At 55.4% G+C, this 21,925-nt stretch overlaps 1 protein-coding gene across 2 annotated transcripts; it reads left to right on the top strand.

The window, feature by feature from the left end:
• Positions 1 to 1,629: 1,629 nt before the first annotated feature.
• Positions 1,630 to 21,910, top strand: PHKA1 (phosphorylase kinase regulatory subunit alpha 1). 2 transcript variants are annotated; one of them, XM_082289499.1, is made up of 34 exons: positions 1,630 to 1,758; positions 1,864 to 1,975; positions 2,079 to 2,237; positions 2,727 to 2,774; positions 3,312 to 3,480; positions 3,848 to 3,930; positions 4,106 to 4,186; positions 4,613 to 4,711; positions 4,826 to 4,972; positions 5,295 to 5,348; positions 7,226 to 7,348; positions 7,465 to 7,560; positions 8,296 to 8,403; positions 8,585 to 8,663; positions 9,094 to 9,228; positions 10,277 to 10,386; positions 11,025 to 11,169; positions 12,130 to 12,208; positions 12,617 to 12,696; positions 14,518 to 14,694; positions 15,064 to 15,158; positions 15,324 to 15,463; positions 15,586 to 15,742; positions 15,903 to 15,982; positions 16,182 to 16,260; positions 16,347 to 16,476; positions 16,852 to 16,953; positions 17,353 to 17,468; positions 17,766 to 17,804; positions 18,793 to 18,837; positions 19,083 to 19,253; positions 19,753 to 19,806; positions 19,944 to 20,144; positions 20,397 to 21,910. In XM_082289499.1, exons 2-34 carry the CDS (start codon positions 1,898 to 1,900, stop codon positions 20,568 to 20,570), a joined length of 3,633 nt encoding a protein of 1,210 aa, XP_082145625.1. In that variant the 5' UTR covers positions 1,630 to 1,758; positions 1,864 to 1,897; the 3' UTR covers positions 20,571 to 21,910. The 2 variants fall into 2 exon arrangements, with proteins under 2 accessions (XP_082145625.1, XP_082145624.1); XM_082289498.1 differs by having other exon boundaries at positions 12,617 to 12,792.
• Positions 21,911 to 21,925: the final 15 nt, after the last annotated feature.

The following is a 21,925-nucleotide window of genomic DNA, read 5'->3' as shown; positions in this document are numbered from 1 at the left end:
GTGGGACCTGTGAGAAGTGCCTCCACTGGAGCACAGACCTGCCCTAGTGCAGAGCAGACCAGATGTGGCTGCAGGCAGCTGCCTCCGTGGGGCTGGGAACAAGAGCTGCCCCACATCCCTCTGTATGGGGCAAGTCCTAGGGGACCATGGAGGAGCAATGAGACAGGTTTCCTGGGGCTGTCTGTCACCATGGCCAAGGCATTTCTCTGCCAGGGCTATTTTGGATAGGTGTCTGCAAGCAAACCTGCCTGTTGCTGGATATGATGCCCTGTTTGCAGTGCTGGAGCAAAATTTCCATTCTTTGAGTATCAAGGCATAGGTGGCAGTCATCATCCTTGTCACCAGAGCTTGGGGGCACTGTCACTCCACAGCTCATGGCTCTTGCCAGGGTCTCCTCTTGCTTGAGGTCTAGCCCCATCTGTTATTGCTGGCCTAAGTTCCTTGGGGAGGTTTCAGCACTTTTATTTTTCCTGTGAGTGTTTGCTGTTGGACAGGGTGCTGTCAATTCCAATCCTTCCCTTTTTCTGCTAGCCTTGAAGTTTCTTTCCCATCCTGGAAGAGTGAGAAACCACAGACCCCCAGGCTCCTCTTCTGCCCCTTGTCCCCAGTTAGCCATATCTTGGTCATGAGTGGGGAATGTCTTCTCCTTTTTTGCAAGCTCACAGATCTGATCCCTATCAATCATTAAGCATGTGGTGTTAACTCATTCGGGCAATTGATGATAAAAGGCATGGAGCTGGGCATGCTCCCAGCCCTGGACACCCTGGATGCCACTTGGCCCCCACCTGCCCAAAGGGGTCCCCAGGATGAGGGGTGCTGCGGTCTCCAGGAGCCCACTGTGCCCAAACGCTGCTGGTGCACATCTGTATGATGCCCATGTGTCTGCCCGCACCTGTGCCTGCAGGTGTATCCCTGCGTGTGTGTGCACGTGTATGATTGTGTATGGGAAGTGTGTGCTTATTTGTGTGTGTTTATGGGTGAGTGTACCCGTGGGTATGTACAGGTTTGCACACCTGTCACCTGTAGATGTACATAGGCGCGCGTGTGTGTATTTCTGTGTGCTATGGACACGTGGAAATGCAAAGAGTGTGTGCACAGCTGTGTACACGTGTGCGTGTGGAGGTATGTGTGCACACGAGTCTGCCTGTGCATGTGTTCCAGTGCGGGTGTGTGCACACCTGTACGTGCGCATATGTGTGCATGTCCATGTCCCTATGTGTACGTGCACACCTATGGACGTGTCCATGCCTCTGTCCACATGTGTGTCTGTCCATGCACCTAGCGTACGTGCGTCCATACAGACCCACACTGGTATGTGTATCCGTGTGTCCGTCTGTGTGTCTATACTCTCACACCAGTACGCGAACTCATCTGTGTGTCCCTGCGGTCCCACACCAGTCCGTGTGTCCGTTCCACACCGGCACAAGTGCGTCCGCCCCTGTGTCCGTGCGTCTGCCTCTGTATCCGTATATCCGTGTGTGTGTGTCCCTGAGCCCCTCCGTGTATCTGTGTGTCCGTCCGTGTGTCTGTCCTTGTATCCGTGTGTCCGTCCTTGTAGCCGCGTATCCATACTCAGCGTTGCTCGGCCTTCGCCCGGCAGGCGGCGCCGCACGCCGCCGCTCCCCCGCCCTCGGAGCCGCCATGGCGGCAGGGCCTGCGCACTCGGTAGTGAGCGCCCCGTGGGCCGAGGCCGCCGCCGGCGAGGAGCGCAGGGCAGCGCGGCTGGGGCGGCCGCTCACGGGCTGCGGTGGTGCTCGGGTATGGCCATCGGCGGCAGGGACCCGGCTGTGCCGCGGGGCGGAGCGGGGAGGGGAGGGGCGGAGCGGGGCGGGGGCTCTGAGAGGACCCGTGCCGTCCCGCCAGTGCCAGTGCTAGTCCCGGTCCTGCTGCCGCCGTCATGAGGAGCCGGAGCAACTCGGGCGTGCGTCTGGACAGCTACGGGCGCCTGGTGCAGCAGACCATCCTTCGCCACCAGGTGCGGACCCTTCCCGGGAATGGGGAGCAGAGCCGCGGCCCCGGCGCGCCCCGTTGGCCGCTGGGCCAGGCAGTTCCGTGGGAACGGTGTGTCCCTTCCGCAGGACGCGGTGACGGGGCTGCTCCCCGCCAGCGCCGACCACCAGGACGCCTGGGTCCGGGACAACGTGTACAGCATCCTGGCGGTCTGGGGTCTTGGCCTGGCCTACCGCAAGAATGCCGACCGCGACGAGGACAAGGCTAAGGCCTACGAGCTGGAGCAGGTAGGAGGGAGCAGGAGCCGGAGGCGGGGCTGGTGTCACCCGGGGACTGCCGTCACCCCGGTCTGGTCCCAGCCTTTGGCACAGCTGGGCCAGGGGCCCAAAGGCAGTGCAGTGAGGGCAAGGACACGGGTGTCCCCCGACCCAGGAGGCAGTAGGAATGGATGTCAGAGCCTGCTCTTCCCGGACCACACCGGAGCCCAACCAGAGGGTCTAGACCTCTGGCTCTGGGGTGATCTGGGGCCACAGCCCTTCTCTCAAGGGCTGGGGAGCCATGTCCTGCAGCCATGTCCTCTGTCCCGCTGCACAGCATGGCAGCCTGGCCTTGCTGGCAGACCAAGAAATCTTCCCTCTGCTGTTTCCCAGGGGCTGTGAAAATGTAAGCAGGGGCTCTGATTACAGACGCTGAGCCCCACAAAGGTCAGCAGCCAGCTGATCCTGAGTCAGGGCTTCTCCTAGAGATTAACAAACCTGTTTTCCTTGTTCCTGCAGAGCGTGGTGAAGCTGATGCGGGGGCTGCTCCAGTGCATGATGAGACAGGTAGGGGCTGGGGAGCAGCTCTGAGTGTCAAGTGGTCTCCCTAAAGCCCAGCTATGCCACAGAGTCCTAGCTGTGCCAGCCCTCCCCAGCCTTCCCTGATGAGCAGAGGGAAGGCCCCTTCCAGCAAGTCTTGAAATAAATCCTGAGTGGGCATCTGTCCTGGGTGTGATTGAAGTTCCAGAGCTGTGGGCTGGTGGCCAGTGGAGCCTTTGCCAGCTGCTCCCTGTCTCTTGGCCTGGCAGGCGCTAGGACTCTGCAGTTCTCCTCCCTGAGGGCGTTTGGGGTAACCCTTTTCCCTCTGCATATGGTGCAGCTGTGGCAGTGGGCCCTCCACTGCTGCAGTCCTGTGCTGCAGTGGCATGTGAGCCTGCACTCATTGCCTTGGTGCACGGAGGGGCTCAGCCCAGGGGTTGTGGAATTTCTGCCCTGCCAGGCACAACTCCATATTCTCCACTCATGGCATGGAGCAGCCCTTGGCTCGGGAGCTGTCTGGAGACAGGGTTCAATGAATGCCTGCGTCTCTTTGCCCTTCTCAAGGTGGACAAAGTAGAGGCCTTCAAGTACAGTCAGAGCACCAGGGACTGCCTGCATGCCAAGTATAACACCCACACCTGTGCCACTGTGGTAGGAGACCACGAATGGGGTCACCTACAGATGGATGCTACTTCCCTCTACCTCCTCATGCTTGCACAAATGACGGCCTCAGGTAATGCTGGGGGCTGCCATTACAGCTTTGAGCGTGCTGGTCTTCAGGTTCACGAGAGTCTCAGTTTGGGTGCAGCTTCCTGGGTGCCAAGCTGCTGCAGTGGCTTCCCTGATCCCCACTATTTTCTTGTGCTCACAGTACCTGAGGTGGGTGTGGGCCCCTTGATGTCGATCTCTCCAAAAGCCCCTGTTTGTCTGAAGCCTTAGTGCTGCCATAAGAGGTGGGAGTGGCAATGGGGTCAGCTAGGACATGGCTCCCATTGGGCAGGCATGCAGTGGGGAGGAGTCCTCCCTGGGTTCCTGCAGCCCCATCCTGGGTACTCTTGTGGGCTTGGAGTGGCTAATGTGAATTCTTCCCTGTGCTTCAGGCCTCCACATAATTCACAGCTTGGATGAAGTCAACTTTATCCAGAACCTCGTGTTCTACATTGAAGCTGCCTACAAAACTGCGGTGCGTAGCATGTGCTGGGGAAGGGGGGTGTGCTCCAGTGGTAGAGATACTGCACTGGTGTCTAGGAACAGCTGTGGGTTCCCCCTGAGCCACACCAGCACCTTCTGGAAGCACCATGGATGGGTGGGATTCAAAGGCTTGCTGGGTGTGTTCTGAAACAGTGCCTGGTTCACAGGACTTTGGCATATGGGAGCGTGGGGACAAGACGAACCAGGGCATCACCGAGTTGAATGCCAGTTCTGTCGGCATGGCCAAGGTGAGCTGGGAAGAAATGCTGGCTGGGGGGGAGTGAGGAGCACCAGTGGCCCTGAGATGCTTTTTGACAGGACAGGCTGGGCATGTTGAACTGTTGAGTCTCAGTGCCCCATGCAGTGATAGGATCCTGGGGAGCAAGACGACTCTTCTTGTACACTGGGATAAAACTGTGCCCTTCTAGCCTGAGTTTTGCCTGAACTGGGAGTGAAAAGTTCATCGGGGGTGTGTGGCAGAAATGTCCCAGGCCCTTTTGATGTCTGGAGCTGTGGTCCCATTTCAGCCAGAGATGTTCTGCAGCCACAACAGGATTCAAATTCTTTTAAATTTGGGCAGTGCTTTACACACAGCAACTAGCATGGAGTGAGAGCTCTTTCAGATGAGCAGCGTGGTGAAGGACATGCCTCTTTGGGTCTCACCGTGCTTGCAGGCTGCCCTGGAGGCACTGGATGAGCTGGATCTCTTTGGAGCCAAGGGAGGCCCACAGTCAGTGATACGGGTGCTGTCGGATGAGGTGCAGCACTGCCAGGTGAGACCCACGCAGGCGCTATGCTGTTGCAAGAGGAACTGTGATCTGCTGGGTTTGTGGTGTGAATGATGCCTGGCCTGACAGCCTAACAACCTTTCCTTCCCCTTTGCCCAGTCCATCCTCCACTCAATGCTGCCCAGGGCCTCCACATCCAAGGAGGTGGATGCCAGTGTGCTCTCTGTCATCTCCTACCCGGCATTTGCTGTGGAGGACAGTGAGCTGGTGGAAATCACCAAGCAGGAGATTATCACCAAGCTGCAGGTGAGCATCTCTGCCCTTGTCTCACTGTTCCCAGGAGACAGCTGCAGTCCAAACTGTTGTAGCCCTTTTCTTTCCAAAGACATGTACAGTGGTGGGTTGCTGGGGCATGTCCTCTCCCAGTCTGCATGACCTGTGGCAGGGGTGTGCAAAGAAGCAGCCCTGTGTGCTGCGGCCCCGGGCTGTGATTGTGGTACCTGAGCGCTGGGTGAGCAAGGGAGGGGATGTTTGGCCGAAGGAAACACCATGCCCCTGCTTCTGCATTCAAGGTACAAGATATTTCACGCTGTGCCTCCTGCTCAGCAAATCTTTCTCTCCCTTCCAGGGGCGCTATGGCTGCTGCCGCTTCCTCCGGGATGGATACAGGACTCCCAAAGAGGTGTGTGTCCTCAGCCCTGCTGCCTGGCAGAACTTGACTGCCAAGCAGCAGCCCACCTGGATGCAGCACAAAGGCTGTGTTGGGGAGCCTTGGGAATACAAGAGCCCTGAGTAGCCCTAGGCAGTGTCATGGATCCCAAAATGCCAGAGCTCATTGCAGAGGTGGTATGTCTTACCCACACCCATAGCAGACGGCCAGAGGCTGGCTCTGCTTGCATCCTGGAACCCGGTGGTGTGTCTTTCTTAGGCTGGGAGAAGGTGGAACCAGTGCCCAGCATGGGAGCCCTGCTCAGGTGGGCTCTCCCAGGGCTGCACCTGAGCGAGGGCTGGAGATCTGGGGAGGTGACTGTGCAGAGCCGTAACCCAGTGGCCTCATCTGCGGCAGCTCTGTCACTGTTGCGTGCAGGGATGGCAGAAAACGACATGAGTTCAGGTCAGAGAAGCATGGTCGAAGCCAGAGCTAAGATCACATTTAATGGAAAGCTCATTTTTTATAGTGTGGTTCGCAATAAAGAAATTACATGATTGGCCTATTCACCCAGCACCTCTAAAGGTGATAGGTTGAGCGGTATAACACCCATCTGTAAATATTATTTTTCCATGTACCCAAAACAATATGCAGTTCTCATAACAATTATGCAGCTGCAAAGAGTTTACTTTTCTCTAACTGCTTTCTCATGAGAGACTGCGTGAGAACAGAAGCTTCTCACAGGAAAGCTGTGAGAAGCTTGTGAGAAGCTGCAAGGAGCTCTCTACCAGCTTTTTAGCATCCACACAGCTCTGGAGGTCACAAAGCTGCTTCTGTCTCTCCTAGACCAGCTGTCAGCTTGGGTACTGCCAGAATGGCCCTGGGAGCAAGTGGAGAGTTTGCTGCTTTGGGGAGAGAAAACAGGAAAATTTTATAAGCAACAGTCTCATTTGATAACCACTGAACTAGGAAATGATACTCAGAGGCTCTTAAGTCATCACCAGCTGTGCCTCTGAAAACCTGCCCATAATAGGCAGCGTGCGTGGCTGCCCCGCTCCAGAGCGAAAGAGAAGCAGGAGCATCCCCAGTCCAGTGTTGCCAGCGCTTGTGAGCTTTGGCAGCATGCAGAGTTGTGGATTACTTACTTCTGGGGAGCTGTGAGTCATGGAAAGGGCAGCGGTGCCTTCAGAGGCATTCAGCTAGCTGGAGTCAGGTGGGATTTTGGAAGCTTATGGCTGGAGTGCAGGTAGAAGACACCTGCGTCTTCTGTCCTCTCTGCCTGAATAGTCTGCTAAGGCCAGCGCTCTCCCTTCTCTGCAGCAGACAGAGCAGTTAGCAGGGAGGGCCGAGGAAAGGGCACTACACCACACAGACCTGAGGCGGGAGGACTCTGCGCAGGCAGCTCTTCATCCTGACAGCTTCCCTTGTGTCTGGCTCACAGTGGCACCACATGGCAGGAGGGCCCTGGAGGGACTTCTCTGGCCCTGTGTGACCAGCCCAAGCCCTCTCAACTGGCTGGGCCAGCTTGATGATGCTGGAGGAGACAGATGCTGAGGGGCTCAGGCAGAGCAGGCAAGGCAAAGGGGACCCAGCGTGGCACAGGGGATGTCATGTAGTTGCTGTACAACAGCACAACATCTGGGGTGTTCTGGGGGCCCTGGGGTGCTCTCCTGGGGACCAGGTACACCCCAGGAAGGGTAAGTCTCTCCATCATCAGTGCAGGAGTCTCAGGAGCAGGTAGTCCAATGGAGGAAACAGAGGCTGCAGTTGAAACTGCGTTTCAGCTTTGTCTTGGCCATCTACGGAGGAGGGCTGGGAGGACATTTGAGGCCGGGGTCTCAGGAGGAGGAGAAGCCCTGTCAGTTTGAGAGGATCCTGTTATGTACCACCTCCTTTGATGTCACTTACAGGACCCCAGACGCCTCTACTATGAACCTGCAGAGCTGAAGCTGTTTGAGAACATTGAGTGTGAGTGGCCTCTCTTCTGGGCATACTTGATGATTGATGGGATTTTCAGTGGAAACATGGAGCAGGTAAGAGAGGCAGGACCTACTGGGCTAGTGAAAAAAAGTCCCTGGCAGGAGAAGTGTGCAGGGGAAGGATGCAGGGAGCCGTGATCGGTGTCAGATTCCCTCTCCTCTCTTCTCAGGTGCAGGAGTACCGGGAAGCCCTTGAGGGGGTTCTCATCAAGGGGAAGAATGGGGTACACCTGCTGCCAGAGCTGTACAGTGTCCCACCAGATAAGGTGAGTGATCTTGTGCTATGGTGGGAAGCAGGAGCGTCTTACAGAATCACAGGATATTCTGAGTTGGAAGGGACCCACAAGGATCATGAAAGTCCAACTGCTGAAACTCCTGGTCTCTATTAAAGTTTTAAGTGCTTATTATGCCAAATTGTTAGTGAAGGGGCAAATGTAATGCACGGAAACCTCATGTATGAAAAGGATGGCTTGGAGCTGTTATGAAACCATGTTGGATAAAAATTGGTTTTTTCCCCCAAAGCATTTCTTACTCCCATACGCAAGAGTTATTTGCTGATAGTCTGCTTGCTTGGAGGCTGAGTGCTCCAAGAGCTCAGGACAAGCAGACCTGGGCTGAGTAGGTGGTGCTGAGCTCCTGTTCAGTGGTGAGGGGATTTGTGTGGGACTGGGATAAGAGCAGTGGCCTCCTGATGCCCAGGTCATCCAGGGGAGATAAGCTCCTCACCAGTATCAGAAAGCATCTCTGGGAGCTCCTGAGGCATGTCAGTCGTTCTAGTGGGATAGTCTGAGCAGCTGATCTGTTGTCTGACACGGATGCCGGGGGCAGTCATAAGAAGAGAGGAGGCGTGTAACCAGGCTCTTTCGGACCTTCTGTGACAAATGCTGTTGTGGGGCCTTGTTTTAAACCTTGAACTGCTGGACTTCAAGATGCAGTGAGAATGCTTCCTTCAGCATCCTGTGTCCGTGGATCCCTTCTTGACCTCCTGGCTTGTCTTCCAGGTGGATGAGGAATACAGGAACCCACACACTGTGGACAGGATACCCATGGGCAAGCTGCCACACATGTGGGGACAGTCCCTCTACATCCTGGGTTGTCTGATGGCTGAGGTAGGGTCACCCTGAGTGCTGGGGAGGGCTGTGCGACCAGGTCTTGAGCTGTGAAGGTGCAAATGCTGCCACTCACCACGGGGAAGTCCCCCAGGACCTCTTAAAGGTGGGTTGTCCATAGGCATCACCCATTCTATCTTGCCCATAAAACGTTAATCTCTTTATACCTTTTTTCCCACAGGGGTTTCTAGCTCCCGGTGAAATAGATCCCCTCAACCGCCGTTTCGCGACTGTCCCTAAACCTGATGTGGTGGTCCAAGGTGAGGGAAAGGAACCAGTCCCAAACCCCTAAGCCTGGCAGGTGGGGGGACTCTTGCTGTGCAGAATTCGCAGAGGTGGCTCTGGGATGGCTCTGCTTACTGGGTTGCTGCCAATACAGCCCAGTCTCAGCTCTGGCAAGGTGGGTGGAAGATGGGTTGCAAGGCCTTCCATTTCATTCTGTGTTGACCCACAGAACTATCAGGTGCTGCAGCCTCCCCTGCAGAGAGGTTGAAAACTGTCTTCCTGCCACTTGGTGGGGAAAACTTGTGTGTATAGAGTGTTAGGAGGGGCAAGGCAGACTTGTGCAGTGGGAGCTGGTTCCCAAGGGACCCCAGACAGCTTCCTCTCTATGGGGTGGTGCCTTGTATGTGTCCCCAAAGGCATGGGGCAGTGCTATCACACCCTTGTGCCTCTGTTTTCCATCCGCAGTGTGTATCCTGGCCGAAACAGAGGGAATCAAGGCAATCCTGCAGAAGGAGGGCATTGATGTGGAGACTGTGGCGGACGTCTACCCCATCAGAGTGCAGCCTGCTCGCATCCTCAGTCACATCTATGCCCGGCTGGGTGAGCTGCACTCCCTGCTCCTGCAGCAAAAGGGGTGCAGAAGGGTCTCTCCCACCCCTGGCACTCCTGCTCATAGACACTCGTGTCCTGATCTCTGCCTGGCTGATGAGGATCCTGCTGCCCATTTCTAGGCCTGATAAAGCCACTCATGCCCAGGGGGAACAAGGTGGCAGGCAGTGCTGTTCAGCATGATTCTGACAGGGATAGAGCTTTGGCTTGCAGTTGCACAGTCACCCCAGGGACAGACAGAGACTCTGATCCCTTTGGGTTGAACCTGGTGTGGGCAAGAGTTGTCTTCTGTTCCTGTATTCAGATCTGGGTGGGGGAGGCCAGCCAGACCCCAGGAAGTCCCTGGGCCGTCCCTGTCAAAAAGAGCCTGAAGCTCAGGCAGTATGGCTGTTGCTGGGGGGTGGGCAGGGCTGAGTGTGACGGGAGGATGTGCTCACCTCTGCATGCTTGCTTGCTCCTTGATGCTGCAACCCCTCGGGCATGGAGTTTGTTGTGCAGGAGCCAGAGATTTAGTGTGGGCCAAAGGAGACATCTGATCTGCTGTGATTTAATTTGGCGGCTAATTTAGGCCACCAAAAGGCCAAGTGTGACATGGGCAGGGGGAGCAGCCTGGTAGCTGCCAGAGCTGATGAGCAAGGAGTGATGCTGTTGCTGCACCATCCTGGGCTTTGGGAGTAATCCAGGAGCAATTGGAATGCTGATAGAGCTGTCAACTTAGGGGGGCCGGCCCTATGCAGAGGGGTACCTCTAGCCCTGCTCCAGCTTCTGACATACCCAAAGACCAGGAGGTGTGACATTGCAGAAGTCAGGAAAGGCTGTGTATCGCTGTTTCAGCATGTCTCTACCCCTCTGGGCAGGTCTGGGGACAGAGAATTACTGTCCCTTCGAGCTGTACCAGCTTGACACAGGGTTCTGGGGTATCCCAACCACAAAACAGCACTTCCCTGCTGGTTTGTAGCAAGAGTCCTGGCACTACTTGCTGCTGCAGCCCCTTTCATGAGGAGGCTTGTACTAAAAACTCCTCTTCCTGCCCTCCCAGGCCGCAACAAGCAGATGTGCCTTACTGGACGGCCCTACCGGCATATGGGTGTCCTTGGGACCTCCAAGCTCTACAAAATCAGGAAGAGCATCTTTACCTTTACCCCACAGGTGGGTGACATTGCACAGGCTCATTCCCAGCTATTCTGTGTTATGAAACTGGGCAGGATGTTTCTTCAGTGGCTGGGTTATTCTAAGGTGTGACCCAGCACTCTAGGAAGAGCCTGGGACTGTGGAGTAGTCCAACTCTGTGGCATGAGGCAGCACAGTTAGTGGTCCTGGCTGTGTGGATATTGCAAGGTTGAGCCTTCTAATGATCAGTATTGGAAGAAAATCTCTGCTCACACTGACAAGGACACCAGGAGGAGGCTGATGGCAGGCCAGAGGACAAGCAGTGTCCAGGGGACAAGCAGTGTTGCAAGCCTAGCACTATGGGGAGCGCATGTTTTCTTGGAAGAGGCACAACATGGACTGGCTGTGTGGGGCCTGGATGCTGCTGCTGCTGAGCTGTGGCGTTAGTTACCTCCTCATATTTGTTAGTGGCCAGTAGCTGCCCTGGGGGTTGAGGGTTCCTTGCTAGGCTGTACTAGCACCTGCCAAGTAAGGTGGGATGAGCCATCAGTGCAAAGGAGCTGCCCTCAGGGCAAGCGTGGCCAGCTTGACCATGTCCCTGTGGGAAGACAAGGGTGGCACTATAAGAACCTGGTGACTGCATGAAGGGCCCATCACGTCTCCTGCTGTCCTCACAGTTCATAGACCAGCAGCAGTTCTACCTGGCTCTTGACAACAAGATGATTGTGGAGATGCTGAGGACGGACCTCTCATACCTCTGCAGCCGCTGGAGGATGACTGGGCAACCAACCATCACCTTCCCCATCTCCCACACCATGCTCGGTATAGATACTCCAGCCTCGCAAGGCATTTGACTAGAGCAGCCCTGGGAAATAGCTCTGCAGGAGGAAGGGAGTGGGGAGATGTGTGACCATCTCAGTAACAGGGACCTGGTGAGGCTGGAGTAGCTGGTAGTGTCCTGTGAAGAGTTTACTGCTCTGAGGAGCCACGCTGAGTGGTCTGGCATCTCACAAGGCAGGGCAGGGCAGCTGGTCTGGCATCTCACAAGGTTGCCTGTCAGGCACTAATGCCTGCAGCTCAAGGGCTGTTTGCTGGCACTAATTGAATTGAATACAATTGAGGCTCCAGACAAATAGGCTTGTGGGAAGGCCTTTTCGGAGCAAGACTAAAAAAGCAATTTGTGTATACAAGTGTTCTTGGTGCTCTTTCTGCATCTTCACTCTTCCCTAAGACTGAGCACCTGCTAAAGGCTTTCCTAGTCAACAGAGAGGGGAAAACAGTAAACCAGGAGCAAAGGCACAGAGCAGAACTGGCTTGCCTGCAGCAGCTCACGGCTTCCCTGTGAGCCTGGTGCAGGGAGGTGACTTTGTTCTGCTTTAAGGCCTTTCTGTCTTTCCTTGTGTATTTGAAATCCCCTTAATTTCTCAAGCATGCCTTTTGCTGTGGTGCCTCTTGCCCTCAACAGCAGTCCACTCATCTGCTGCCTCATGTGAAAGGCAGAGACAAAGCAGGGGGCTGTTAGGTGCTGCTGTCTGGTACTGTCAGCTTCAGCCCATGGTGAAGCCTGGAGGGCATCCTGGCCTGGTTTTCCTTGAATCCAGCCTGGACAGCCCAGAATTTCCCTTTTTGGGTGGTGCTCTTGGTACCACAGTCTGACCATGTACCCCAGAGTAAGGGTCTGGCCATGGTGCTTTGGGTGTCTGAATGCCCAGCTGTCCTGGCTTACTTGCTGGGAGCAAGTTTGAGTGTGAGAGCCTGACTGCCTGTGCCTTTTCTACACAGATGAAACCAGCAGCAGTGTGCACCCCACGGTGCTGGCGATGCTGCGGAAGCTGCAGGATGGGTATTTCGGTGGCGCAAGGTGAGTGCAGCTTCCTGCAGTGCAGGAGGGAGAGGGCTGGTGGCCTCCAAGAGCCTGGTTATGAGGATACCTGCTAGGCAGAGCATAGGCTGTGGGGGAGCAAGCTGGGGAGGATACACTGGGGTGTGCTAGGCTATCTGTGTGCCCTGGGGCTATGATCCAAACAGAGGAGATGAAAGAGAGGAGATAGCTCTTCATGTCCTCAAACCCATGGCTGCAGGATTCCTCTGATAGCTTTTGGGCAGCCCTTCCATGCCCATCCGTAGCTGAGAGAGTTGCAGACAGCTAGCGTAGACACCGGTGTGTGTATGCTCCTGGTGAACGTGTCTCTCCCCATCAAAAGGCCTGTGAAGCCAAGGGTATCACCTCCCCTTTCCTCTCCATGTGACCTCCCTGTCTCTTGCCCAGAATTCAGACCGGTAAATTGTCGGAGTTCCTGACAACGTCATGCCGAACGCACCTCAGTTTTATGGACCCTGGGCCAGAGGGTAAGGTCTTTGCCAAGAGTTACAGGCTCAGCAGTGACAGCTTTGAGAAGCTAGACACCGAGGAGTGGCTGCATGGCTTGCAGGTAGCAGAGGATGGTAAGGGAGAACAGGCCAGTCACTGCTGTGGGCTGGCAAATGCCTAACTCACCCTTACACCCATAACACCCAACCTCCCTGCCAGCATCCACCGCTGTGTTCTTCATGTGCTTGGGTTCTCACCCTGTTCCCATCTGACCCTCTGTCAACCTTGTCTGGAATAAGCGGCTCTGACCTTCATAAGCTGCTGTGTGGAGAAGAGATAAAGGGTTGGCAGCCTGCTTCCGCTTGGGAGATGTGGCTGAGGGTCTTTGATGCAGAAATGGCGGTGCAGAAGGTGATAGCACAGTGACCAAGGTGGTGGGGAAGAGCCGCCATGTCCCTAATTAATCTGGTTTTTTCTCAAAGCCTTTGCCCCTCCCCTGGGCAGAGCTGCTCCAGTGAGTGCCAAATTGAAGCCTTACTGCTGTGTAGAGAGTACCTGAGAATGCCTTAGCCCATCACAGCATGAGGGACCCCACCTTGTGCTGGGACCATGGCAGGATGCAAGTTTTGCTGTCCCCCATGCAAGCAGGCCTGGGGACATCTCCTATGTGACCTAGCACTGGTCATTATCAGCCTTCCCACTATCTGTTTTACCTCTGCAGCTCCTGCAGCCAGTGTCTGCACTGCTGGGACTCTGTTCATTTTTCTTGCCCTTCTCTCACTTCGCCTGCAGCCTCCTTACAGGCTGCATCAGGGTTTGTCCAAGGTGTCTGCTTTGCCTCCCAGCTCCAGTGAGAGGATCTGCCTGGCCTTTCAACAGCATCTCAAAGATGCTACATTTTAAGGTTTTCCCGTGGTCAGATGCTGCACCCAGGCAGGTGAATGTTCTCAAGGGTGGTGCTTAGAGGATTTTTCCAGCCTAGCCTTCAGGCGCTGGCATGAGGCATTCTCTCAAGGGGTGGAAAGGGGATGCCATGCTGCTTCAGGTGCAGTCTGCAGCTCACCTCCTGGGGCCAACACACCTCCGAGTTTGCCAGCTGGAGAGCAGCATAGCTTTGCCCTGGCCCACTGTAAGTGCATTGACAGATCTGTGTTTTATCTGGGGCATTTCCCCCCGCCAGGGGCACCCCCTCACTTTTACCTCCTGACTGAGCAGAGACCTGGCCTTTGAGCACCCTCTTCCATGCTGCTGTTAGCACGTGGTGCCTCTGGTGCTCCTGATGTGGTGTTGGGAGCTGCTTGAAGCTGGGCAAAGAGCAAGGCAGAAACCATAACTCTTCTGTAATTCCTACTTAGAAATAACTGTTGCAAAACCCACCTTGCCTTGCTCCCTTGCTGCAGTCCTACTTGGAAGATGCCCTTGCTGTGCTGGGGTGCTTGTAAGTGGTCTCTGCTTGGACAGGCTGCCCCTGGCTGTACCTCCCCACTTCTTCCCTGGAGGGATGGAGTGTGAGGGTTTTCCCACAGGGTTTGAGTGGCACACTCCTATCCTTGCTCGGGCTTGGATCAGAAACGTGCTGCAGCCCTATTGCTTCCTTTGTCAAGGGGGGACTCAGAGGGAGCCCCAGTTTGGGGCAGGCAGTGTCCCAGACAGAAGTCATGCAGGAACAGGGGTGCTTTGTGTGCCTGGCTGCTGGCACTGTCCGTTAGTCCACCTGGCTGCCAGCACTGGCCCTACATTGTCACTTCATGCAGCCAGCAAAGCTTTGTCCCTGCTGAGGCACAGCTGAGAGCTCTCTGGGCTTTTGGGTGCCACGACTCAAAGTGGCTGAACCCCTGCTCTGCTGCCTTCCCTTCCAGAGGACACCTACGATGAGGTTACTCAGTACTTGGATCACCTGCTGCAGCACACGACTCCCCAGTCAAACCTTCCTCCCACCACCCAGCGGGGAGGGCTGAGCCGCTTCAGGGCTGCTGTCCACACCACCCGCGACCTCATGTCCCTGGCATCCAAGGCCAAGGACCTGCATGTCCAGAGTGAGTAACTCCAGCACCCTCCACACCTTCCCAGGGGTGAGGTTGAAGTGCTTTGGGAGCTTTCACAGCTGTATGATGCTGGGGTTCCTGTGGATTTCAGAGGAACTAAGCCTGGGCAAAGGCACAATATGTCCGTCATGTTAGTCCTGGCCATGGAGTTGGTGCCTGTGCAGCCCCATGGAAACTCAGTAAAGGATGGCAGCTCCCTGCAGTGTTCATCTGAATGGGTAGACAGGAGCTGCTTCTCCCATAGCCAGCTTCTCTGCAAGGACTGCTGGGGGAGCAGTGTCAGAGTGTCTGAGGTAGTTTGGGGCACAGTAGTGGTAATTGGGGCTGGACATGTCTCTGCCAACCTTTGGTTTTTTTTAGATGTTGGGATGTATGTCCCCAGCAGGATCTTCCAGGCATCCCAGCAGTCGGTCAAGCTGCTGAGTTCACCCCACCAGCATGACTTGGATGGCAAGGTGAGCTCTGTCTCTCCCAGACTGAGCTATCCTTTCAGCTAGAGCCAGTGTCCTTGCAGGACTGCAAGGGGAAGGCTTGTTGTTTGATGAGGGGGAATATGCATGGGTCCTTTGGTGCAGGGTGCTGGTGGTGCTCATCAGCAGCACGGGTCTCCCTTCCCCCAGAGCCATGCACTCTATGCAGAGATGAACTTACCCCGTGACGAGGATGGCAACGTGGACTGCAAGGCACTGGTGGACCAGCTGCGCATCTGCCCCACGCTGCAGGAGCAAGCAGACATCCTTTACATGCTCCACATCCTCAAGTAGGATGAGCTCTGTATCCTGAGGGCTCACTATGCATAGAGGGGTTTGGCACAGCCCACAGGGCCTGCCAGGGAGCTGTGACAGGCAAACTGATGAATATAACCCAGCACCTCCTTCGCAGGGGACCTGAGTGGCACACGGGGCTTGATAGTGAGCCTGGCCCCACTGTCAAGGAGCTCCTTACTGAGCTGTATGTGCGGGTGGGGGAGACACGCCAGTGGGCCCTGATCCGCTACATCTCTGGCATCCTCAAGAAGAAGGTTGAAGCTCTGGATGAGGTAACAGCTTTACAGCCAGCCTCTAGCAGGCTGAGGTCTGTCAGGGAGGAGGCAGCAGAGTGAGCAGGTGAACCATGACTGCGTCAGCTCTGTGTTCCTCTGCCTTGTGCTGAGCCCCCATATCCTCAGCTGTTGACAGTGGCTGCCTTTCTGTCCCCAGGCCTGTACTGACCTCCTGTCTCACCAGAAACACTTGACGGTCGGGCTGCCCCCAGAGCCACGTGAGAAGACAATCTCCACGTGAGTATGGCACCTCTCCCTCCCCAAGGATGCTGGGCTGTGTCTGGATGTGAGCCTGCTGCTCTGTGGTCCATGGGCAGGAGTGGCCCTGGGAGGCTGTCCCCAGCCTGTATCTCTCCTCTTGGGACTGTACAGACTGGGAGTATGCAGGGTTTGCTCTGCTGCCTCTCACCTGCTCTGCTGTTTGTTCACACCCCAGCCCGATCCCCTATGAGGAACTTGTTCGCCTTATTGATGAAGCCAGTGAGAAGAACCTCAGTGTGTCCATCCTCACCCAGGTGACGGGCCAGGTTGTCAGGGGACCCCACAGCTGGGTGTCTGCCCTGGTGAGCAGCAATGGGGTGATCTGCCTCTGCCCCTCCAGGAGATCATGGTGTACTTGGCCATGTACATACGCACACAGCCTGCACTGTTTGCTGAGATGTTCCGCATCCGCATCGGGCTCATCATCCAGGTGATGGCAACAGAGCTGGCACACTCCCTGCATTGTTCAGGTACATGCGGCAGGGACAGCACTGTAGCTGGGGTAGGTGTTGTGATGCTTTGGGCTCTGTCGGCCGGAAAAAAGTACTGTTAAAAGTGGGCAGCTCAGGCTAGGACAAGACCCTGCATGGAAGTGCCAGTGTCTGCAGCTGGACCTGTTCTTTAGCAGCACAAGCAAGTGATTGCACTGCAGTCTCCATCCCAGCATGTGTCGGGCTGGCATGGGGAAGATCTCATGTTGCAGGCAACACCTGGAGCTAGTGTATGTCCTTGCCAGATGAGCTCCTGTACCAGCGCTCCCCCTGCTCACAGAATGGCATGCAGGGTAGAAATGTCCTAGGAGGACTGTGAGGCAGGCTACAAAATCACAGTTCTGTTCTCTTCAGCTGGAGAAGCCACAGAGAACCTGATGAATCTCAGCCCATCAGACATGAAGAGCCTTCTCTACCACATCCTCTCTGGCAAGGAGTTTGGGGTGGAAAGGAGTGGTGAGTCTTGCAGCAGAGAGCATCTCGGGGCAAAGCTTGAGTGCAGAGCGTGGCCAGATCTACATGTTCCTACCTGTGAGGGGTGTCCCTGTTCTCCCCCATGTTCAGCACAGATGCTTCAGTACTGGAGGGGTCCAGCAGGAAGCTCTGCTCTTCATAAGGATAGCGCTGAGTGATTTCTGGGGTCAAGCCCGAATCTCATGGCTATTTGAGCTTTGCTTAGTTTGGCACTTGACCTGGTTGGGTCTGAATTGAAGCAGTTCTGTTCTGCGCTCATGGGCCTCTGATGCTATCATGTTAGGGGGCATGGGCGTGCAAAGGTACCGGTGCCTGGACAGCGATGAGGGATGGCCATGCCTTGAGTGATGTTGCCCACTCTAGACCTCTCTTCCCCTCCAGTGCGTTCAGTGGACTCGTCGCTCACCACTGCTGTCTCCATCTGTGACATGGAAGCTGTCGGGACCACCAGGCCTGAGCACACTGGCCTCATCAGGCTGAAAAGTGAAATCAAACAGGTGAAGCCACTTACAACAGGTCTTGTGGGTGAAAACCAGCTACAGACCAGGCAGAACAGCTGGAAGAGTGGGAGACACAGATGCTTCCAGGAGCTAATTTTGTCTCTAGTCCTGCCCTCGGGGGAAAATTGGGGTGAACCTGGTAGTGGGTGGGGGTTGCTCTAGCAGTTCAGGGGGAGCACAGGGGTGCTTGAGAAGGTGCAGTGGTGGGGAGGACCATGCGGTGTCCCAGGTGTGGCTAGTGTCTTGGTGGGCATCTTCCAACAGCAGAACCTTGATTTCCTTCTTCTCTTGCAGCAATTGGATAAACGTTGGCAGTCTCTGCCTGGGAGTAAGGTGAAGCCCTCCTGGTCCTGCAGCCTCAGCTTTTGCCCCTCATGCCATGCACCAGGGCAGCTTCCCTGCATGCTCAGTCAATGAGCTTCCCTCAGCTGCTGCAGCAATGAGTTGGCTTCCCTCTAAGCAGGCTCAAGGCTGCTGTATTCAGGTTGGGGACGGAGGCTGGCTCCCTGGGAAGAGGTCAGCATGGCTTAACATGCTGTGGCAGCCCAGGGCTGACCACTGCCCACAACCTTCAGGAGCTCCCCTTTGAGTGGGACCTGTTGTGTTTGGACTAGGAAGGTAAAAGGCTTCCCTTAGCTGTGGGCATACTGCCATTACAGCCAGCTGGGAGCTGTGCTCCGGAGCCGCTGCGCTCAAATACATTCCATTATACCCACAAAATCTGCTGAGCAGGATGGCATGATGCTTCCAGTGCCATGATCAGTAGTGACTCTGCTGGACGGTTCACTGGATCCTGCCTGCAGCCTCCCCAGGTATTTCTTCTCTGGGGAAGGAGGTTTCTGGTCAGCTGCAAATGGCAAGGACCTCCTCTTGTGCCTGGCATGTGTTCAGGAGGAGTCCTGAGCTCTAGAAGGTGTCTTGTTGTCCAAGAGACAGAGCTTGCAGGGGCCAGGCTGATGCAGCAGGTTTAGGGCCAACTTGCTGCAGTGTGAAACCTGACATCACAGAGGGCTGTCTCTGGGCAGTGACCTTGCTACTGGTCCTCCTGTCTGCTTGAGACTAAATCCTTGCCTGTACCAGCAGCCAGCAGAGCAGTAGCAGTCCTATTCTTGTGTGCAGGCCAGCACCAACCCACTGCTTCTGCGGCCCTGGTATGTGCAGCCCTCTGCAGCTTTCCTTTCAAAACTCCATCTCCAGCTCACCCTGGCCCTGGGATAACTGCCCTGTGACCTGACCCTGACCTGTGATGCTGGTGCTGTTTGCTGTGACCACTGCCCTGCTCTGGCATGGTCTGATTTTCATCTCTCCCTTTCTCTTTCAGCCCCTCAGTTTGCAGTCCGGGGACACCGACCTCAAATCCTCTCTGGTAACCTGTGTTTGTTGGCTGCACACATGGGGTCTGTCCTGTTTGTGGCTGCAGGAAGGAGCTGTGCTTTGGGGGGTGCTGCAGGGAGCTGGGGCTGTAAGGTGGGCTTTGCTGGGGGCAGGGGTGGCAGCTCTGTCTTGGGAATGAGGCTGGAGAACTACAAACTCTTGAGCAGCATCAGGCTGCATTCCTGAGGGATATTTAACTTTGCAGCAGTCTCTGTGGTTCTTGTTTTGTCTGCCCAGTCTGCTGGGCACACAGAGCTGCTGGGCAAGGGCTCCTTTTCAAGCATGCTGGAAGACCAGGGCAGTAAGGACAGCCGGCAGGGCCAGTGGCAGCGGAGGCGGCGGCTGGATGGGGCCCTTAACCGTGTCCCTGTGGGCTTCTACCAGAAGGTCTGGAAAGTCCTGCAGAAGGTGAGCTAGACATCAGCTGGTGCCTCTCCATGCATGTGAGCCTCTGGTCCCAGGCACCAGCCTTGCCACAGGGACTTAGACTCTCAGGGCTGGTCCCTGATGTTTAGATCTGTGCTTCATTACAAGACCTGCAGCTGACCTTGGAAAGCTGTGGAAGACCTGCACTTGTAGTCTTGTAGGACTTACCTCAGCATGTATCTTGCATAGGGGAGCTGGGGTCTGCTCATGCATCAGGCAGACAGGGGCATGGCTAGAGCCACAGTTGAAGGTGCTCTGGGCACAGCCCATCCTCAGCATGGTGAGCCAGGGAGCAGAGCCCCATGCAGGGGGGCTCTGGCTGACACTGAATGGATGGGAAAGGAGTGATGCTATGTGGAGTCAGGAGGGGGACCTGGGGTGCAGCATGCACCAGTGTTCAAATGGGAGCAAGTTTGTGGGCTGGACCTGCGTATCTTAGCATGGTTATCCAAACCATAACTATGATCTCCTTGTTCTGCAGTGCCATGGCCTCTCTGTGGAGGGCTTTGTTCTTCCCTCCTCAACAACCAGAGAGGTAGGAGGTTCATGTGAATGGGGAGTGGGGCACATGGGTTGTTGTGTGCTGGTTACGCTGGGTGATAGCCCAGCATAGCTCAGGAGTTGAGCAGGTGATACAGTGCTCTAGGTACACTTCTTTCTACCTCCTCACAGATGACCCCAGGGGAAATGAAGTTTGCTGTGCATGTGGAGTCTGTCCTCAACCGTGTGCCCCAGCCAGAATACAGGCAGCTGCTGGTGGAAGCTATCTTAGTGCTCACCATGCTGGTGGATGTGGAGGTGCACACCATTGGTGGCATCATAGCTGTGGAAAAGATCTTGCACATAGCCAATGACCTCTTCTATGAGGAGCAGGTAGGGGCCAGGCCTCACCCAGGGCTGCTGGCTACATTCCACACAGCTATGCAGGGCTCACCCACTTGGAGAGCCCTGCCTGTTGTCCCCATTGTGTTGATGGGGGACAGCAAAGCTGTAGTGTCTTCCTCCCACTGCTCACCATCAACGTGTCACACTCTTGAGTGCAACAAAGGGTGCTTCAGATAGAAGCTGATAGGGGATTGCCTTTCTTCCTAATGATGCCTTTCTCCTTCCCTGTCCAAAATCCAGAAAGCCCTGGGCGCTGATGAGCACATGCTGGAGAGGGATCCTTCGACAGGCATCTGCAGCCTGCTGTATGACAGTGCACCAAGCGGCCGGTTTGGCACCATGACCTACCTGTCCAAGTCGGTGGCCTTGTACGTGTATGACTTTCTGCCCACAGATGGCTGTTCCATGCAGTAGCTCTTGCAGTTCCTCACTGGGTTGCAGGTGCTCTGGGAAGGTTGTTTCATACAGCTTGTAAAGATGGTTAGTTTAGTTACTAGGTTAGTTTGCGAGGCAGCCTCTGTCACCATCTCTCCTCCCAGCCCTGGCCTCTTGGTGGGTGAGAGGCCCTATGAGGAGCTCCACAGGAGGCATGTGTCCTAAACTGACCTGTGCCTGTGTGTGGCCTTTGGAGCAAGGAAAAGGCTGAGCTTTGAAGCATGCTTGTGTTAGAAGGTTCTGTCTGCATGACTCCTCCTGAGCCATCACCCCCAGAAAGACCTCTGTTTGAAGGACTTGGAAAGGGCTCCCCTGACCAGACCTGTGTGCTCAGCATTACAATGCTCTCTGACCAGCTCACACTCTCCCTGCCTCCAGCAGGTTTGCAGTTTTTAACCTCTTCCACGCTGCTTTTTATTGCAAATCTGCAGGATTTATACTAGTGTACTTGTTCTTCCTGCTACTATTGGAAAAGCTTTGCTAGAGGAATAGCGGATGGTGCATAAGCCTTTCTCCCAGTACATTCAAAATCAATATGGTCCAGCCCAGCCACAGCTGTGCTGCTTGGAAACAGGCAGCCCCTCACCCCCCCCCCCCTCCCCTCCCCCTGGGGGTCCTGTGTGCGGAGCTGGGGAGGTTGTGGTAGCCAGGATCCCGTTTACCTCCAAGCTGTAGTACAAGGCTTCTGGCTGGCTGGGACATGCCAGTGGCAGCCCCTCTGTGCCATCTGCTCTATCCTGGGCAGGGGTGCTAGTGGCCAAGTCACAGGTTCTTGAGCTCTCATGTGCTCTGTGAAGCAGCTCTGAGCTGGCTGCTTGGTGTTACCTGTGCAATCAGAGCCATGCTTTTAATGCTCATCTCTGGCCTCTGTGCCATCTCTCACAGCCTGGCACAGAGAGGGGCGGGGACACAGTGGATCCCTGCTCTGATCTATCCTGCAGCTCAGCCCCCACTCAGGATGGTGTGGTTGGACTGATGAGGATCAGGCACACACTCCACAAAATGGTGGAGGAAGTGGGGTTCCCTTTTGGCTTTCCCTCCCTAAGACTTCACGTGTGCTCCAGTATACTCAGCACATCAAGCAACAGGCCAAGACCCCTCACTTGAACCCTCTGACCTTGCAATGTCCCACAGCTTGTCACAGGCCAGCCTGATACCATCCATGTCCCCTTCCAAGCCTGGTTTACAGCTGTCAGTGAGCAAAGCTCTGAGCAACCTTTCCCCTTTGGGAAAGGTTGATCTCATCTAAAACCAGCATGCCTTGTTAAAAAACTATTAAAAAATCTGAAATTGTGGCAGTGACATCAGCCACCAAGCCATGTATTCAGAAGACT

Source organism: Coloeus monedula (genome assembly GCF_965178545.1).
Source record: "Coloeus monedula genome assembly, chromosome: 12".
NCBI classification, from domain to species: domain Eukaryota; kingdom Metazoa; phylum Chordata; class Aves; order Passeriformes; family Corvidae; genus Coloeus; species Coloeus monedula.
Note: the sequence above shows the minus strand (reverse complement) of the source record. Positions and strands in the feature narration are given on the sequence as shown.

What these genes read in the sequence shown, in the direction of transcription:
- PHKA1 (XM_082289498.1), top strand. Translation starts at nt 1,898, where the DNA reads ATGAGGAGCCGGAGCAACTCGGGCGTGCGTCTGGACAGCTACGGGCGC. An exon ending in AGACCATCCTTCGCCACCAG is followed by an intron (nt 1,976 to 2,078) that starts GTGCGGACCCTT and finishes TCCCTTCCGCAG; the next exon opens with GACGCGGTGACGGGGCTGCT. An exon ending in TACATGCTCCACATCCTCAA is followed by an intron (nt 15,464 to 15,585) that starts GTAGGATGAGCT and finishes CCTCCTTCGCAG; the next exon opens with GGGACCTGAGTGGCACACGG.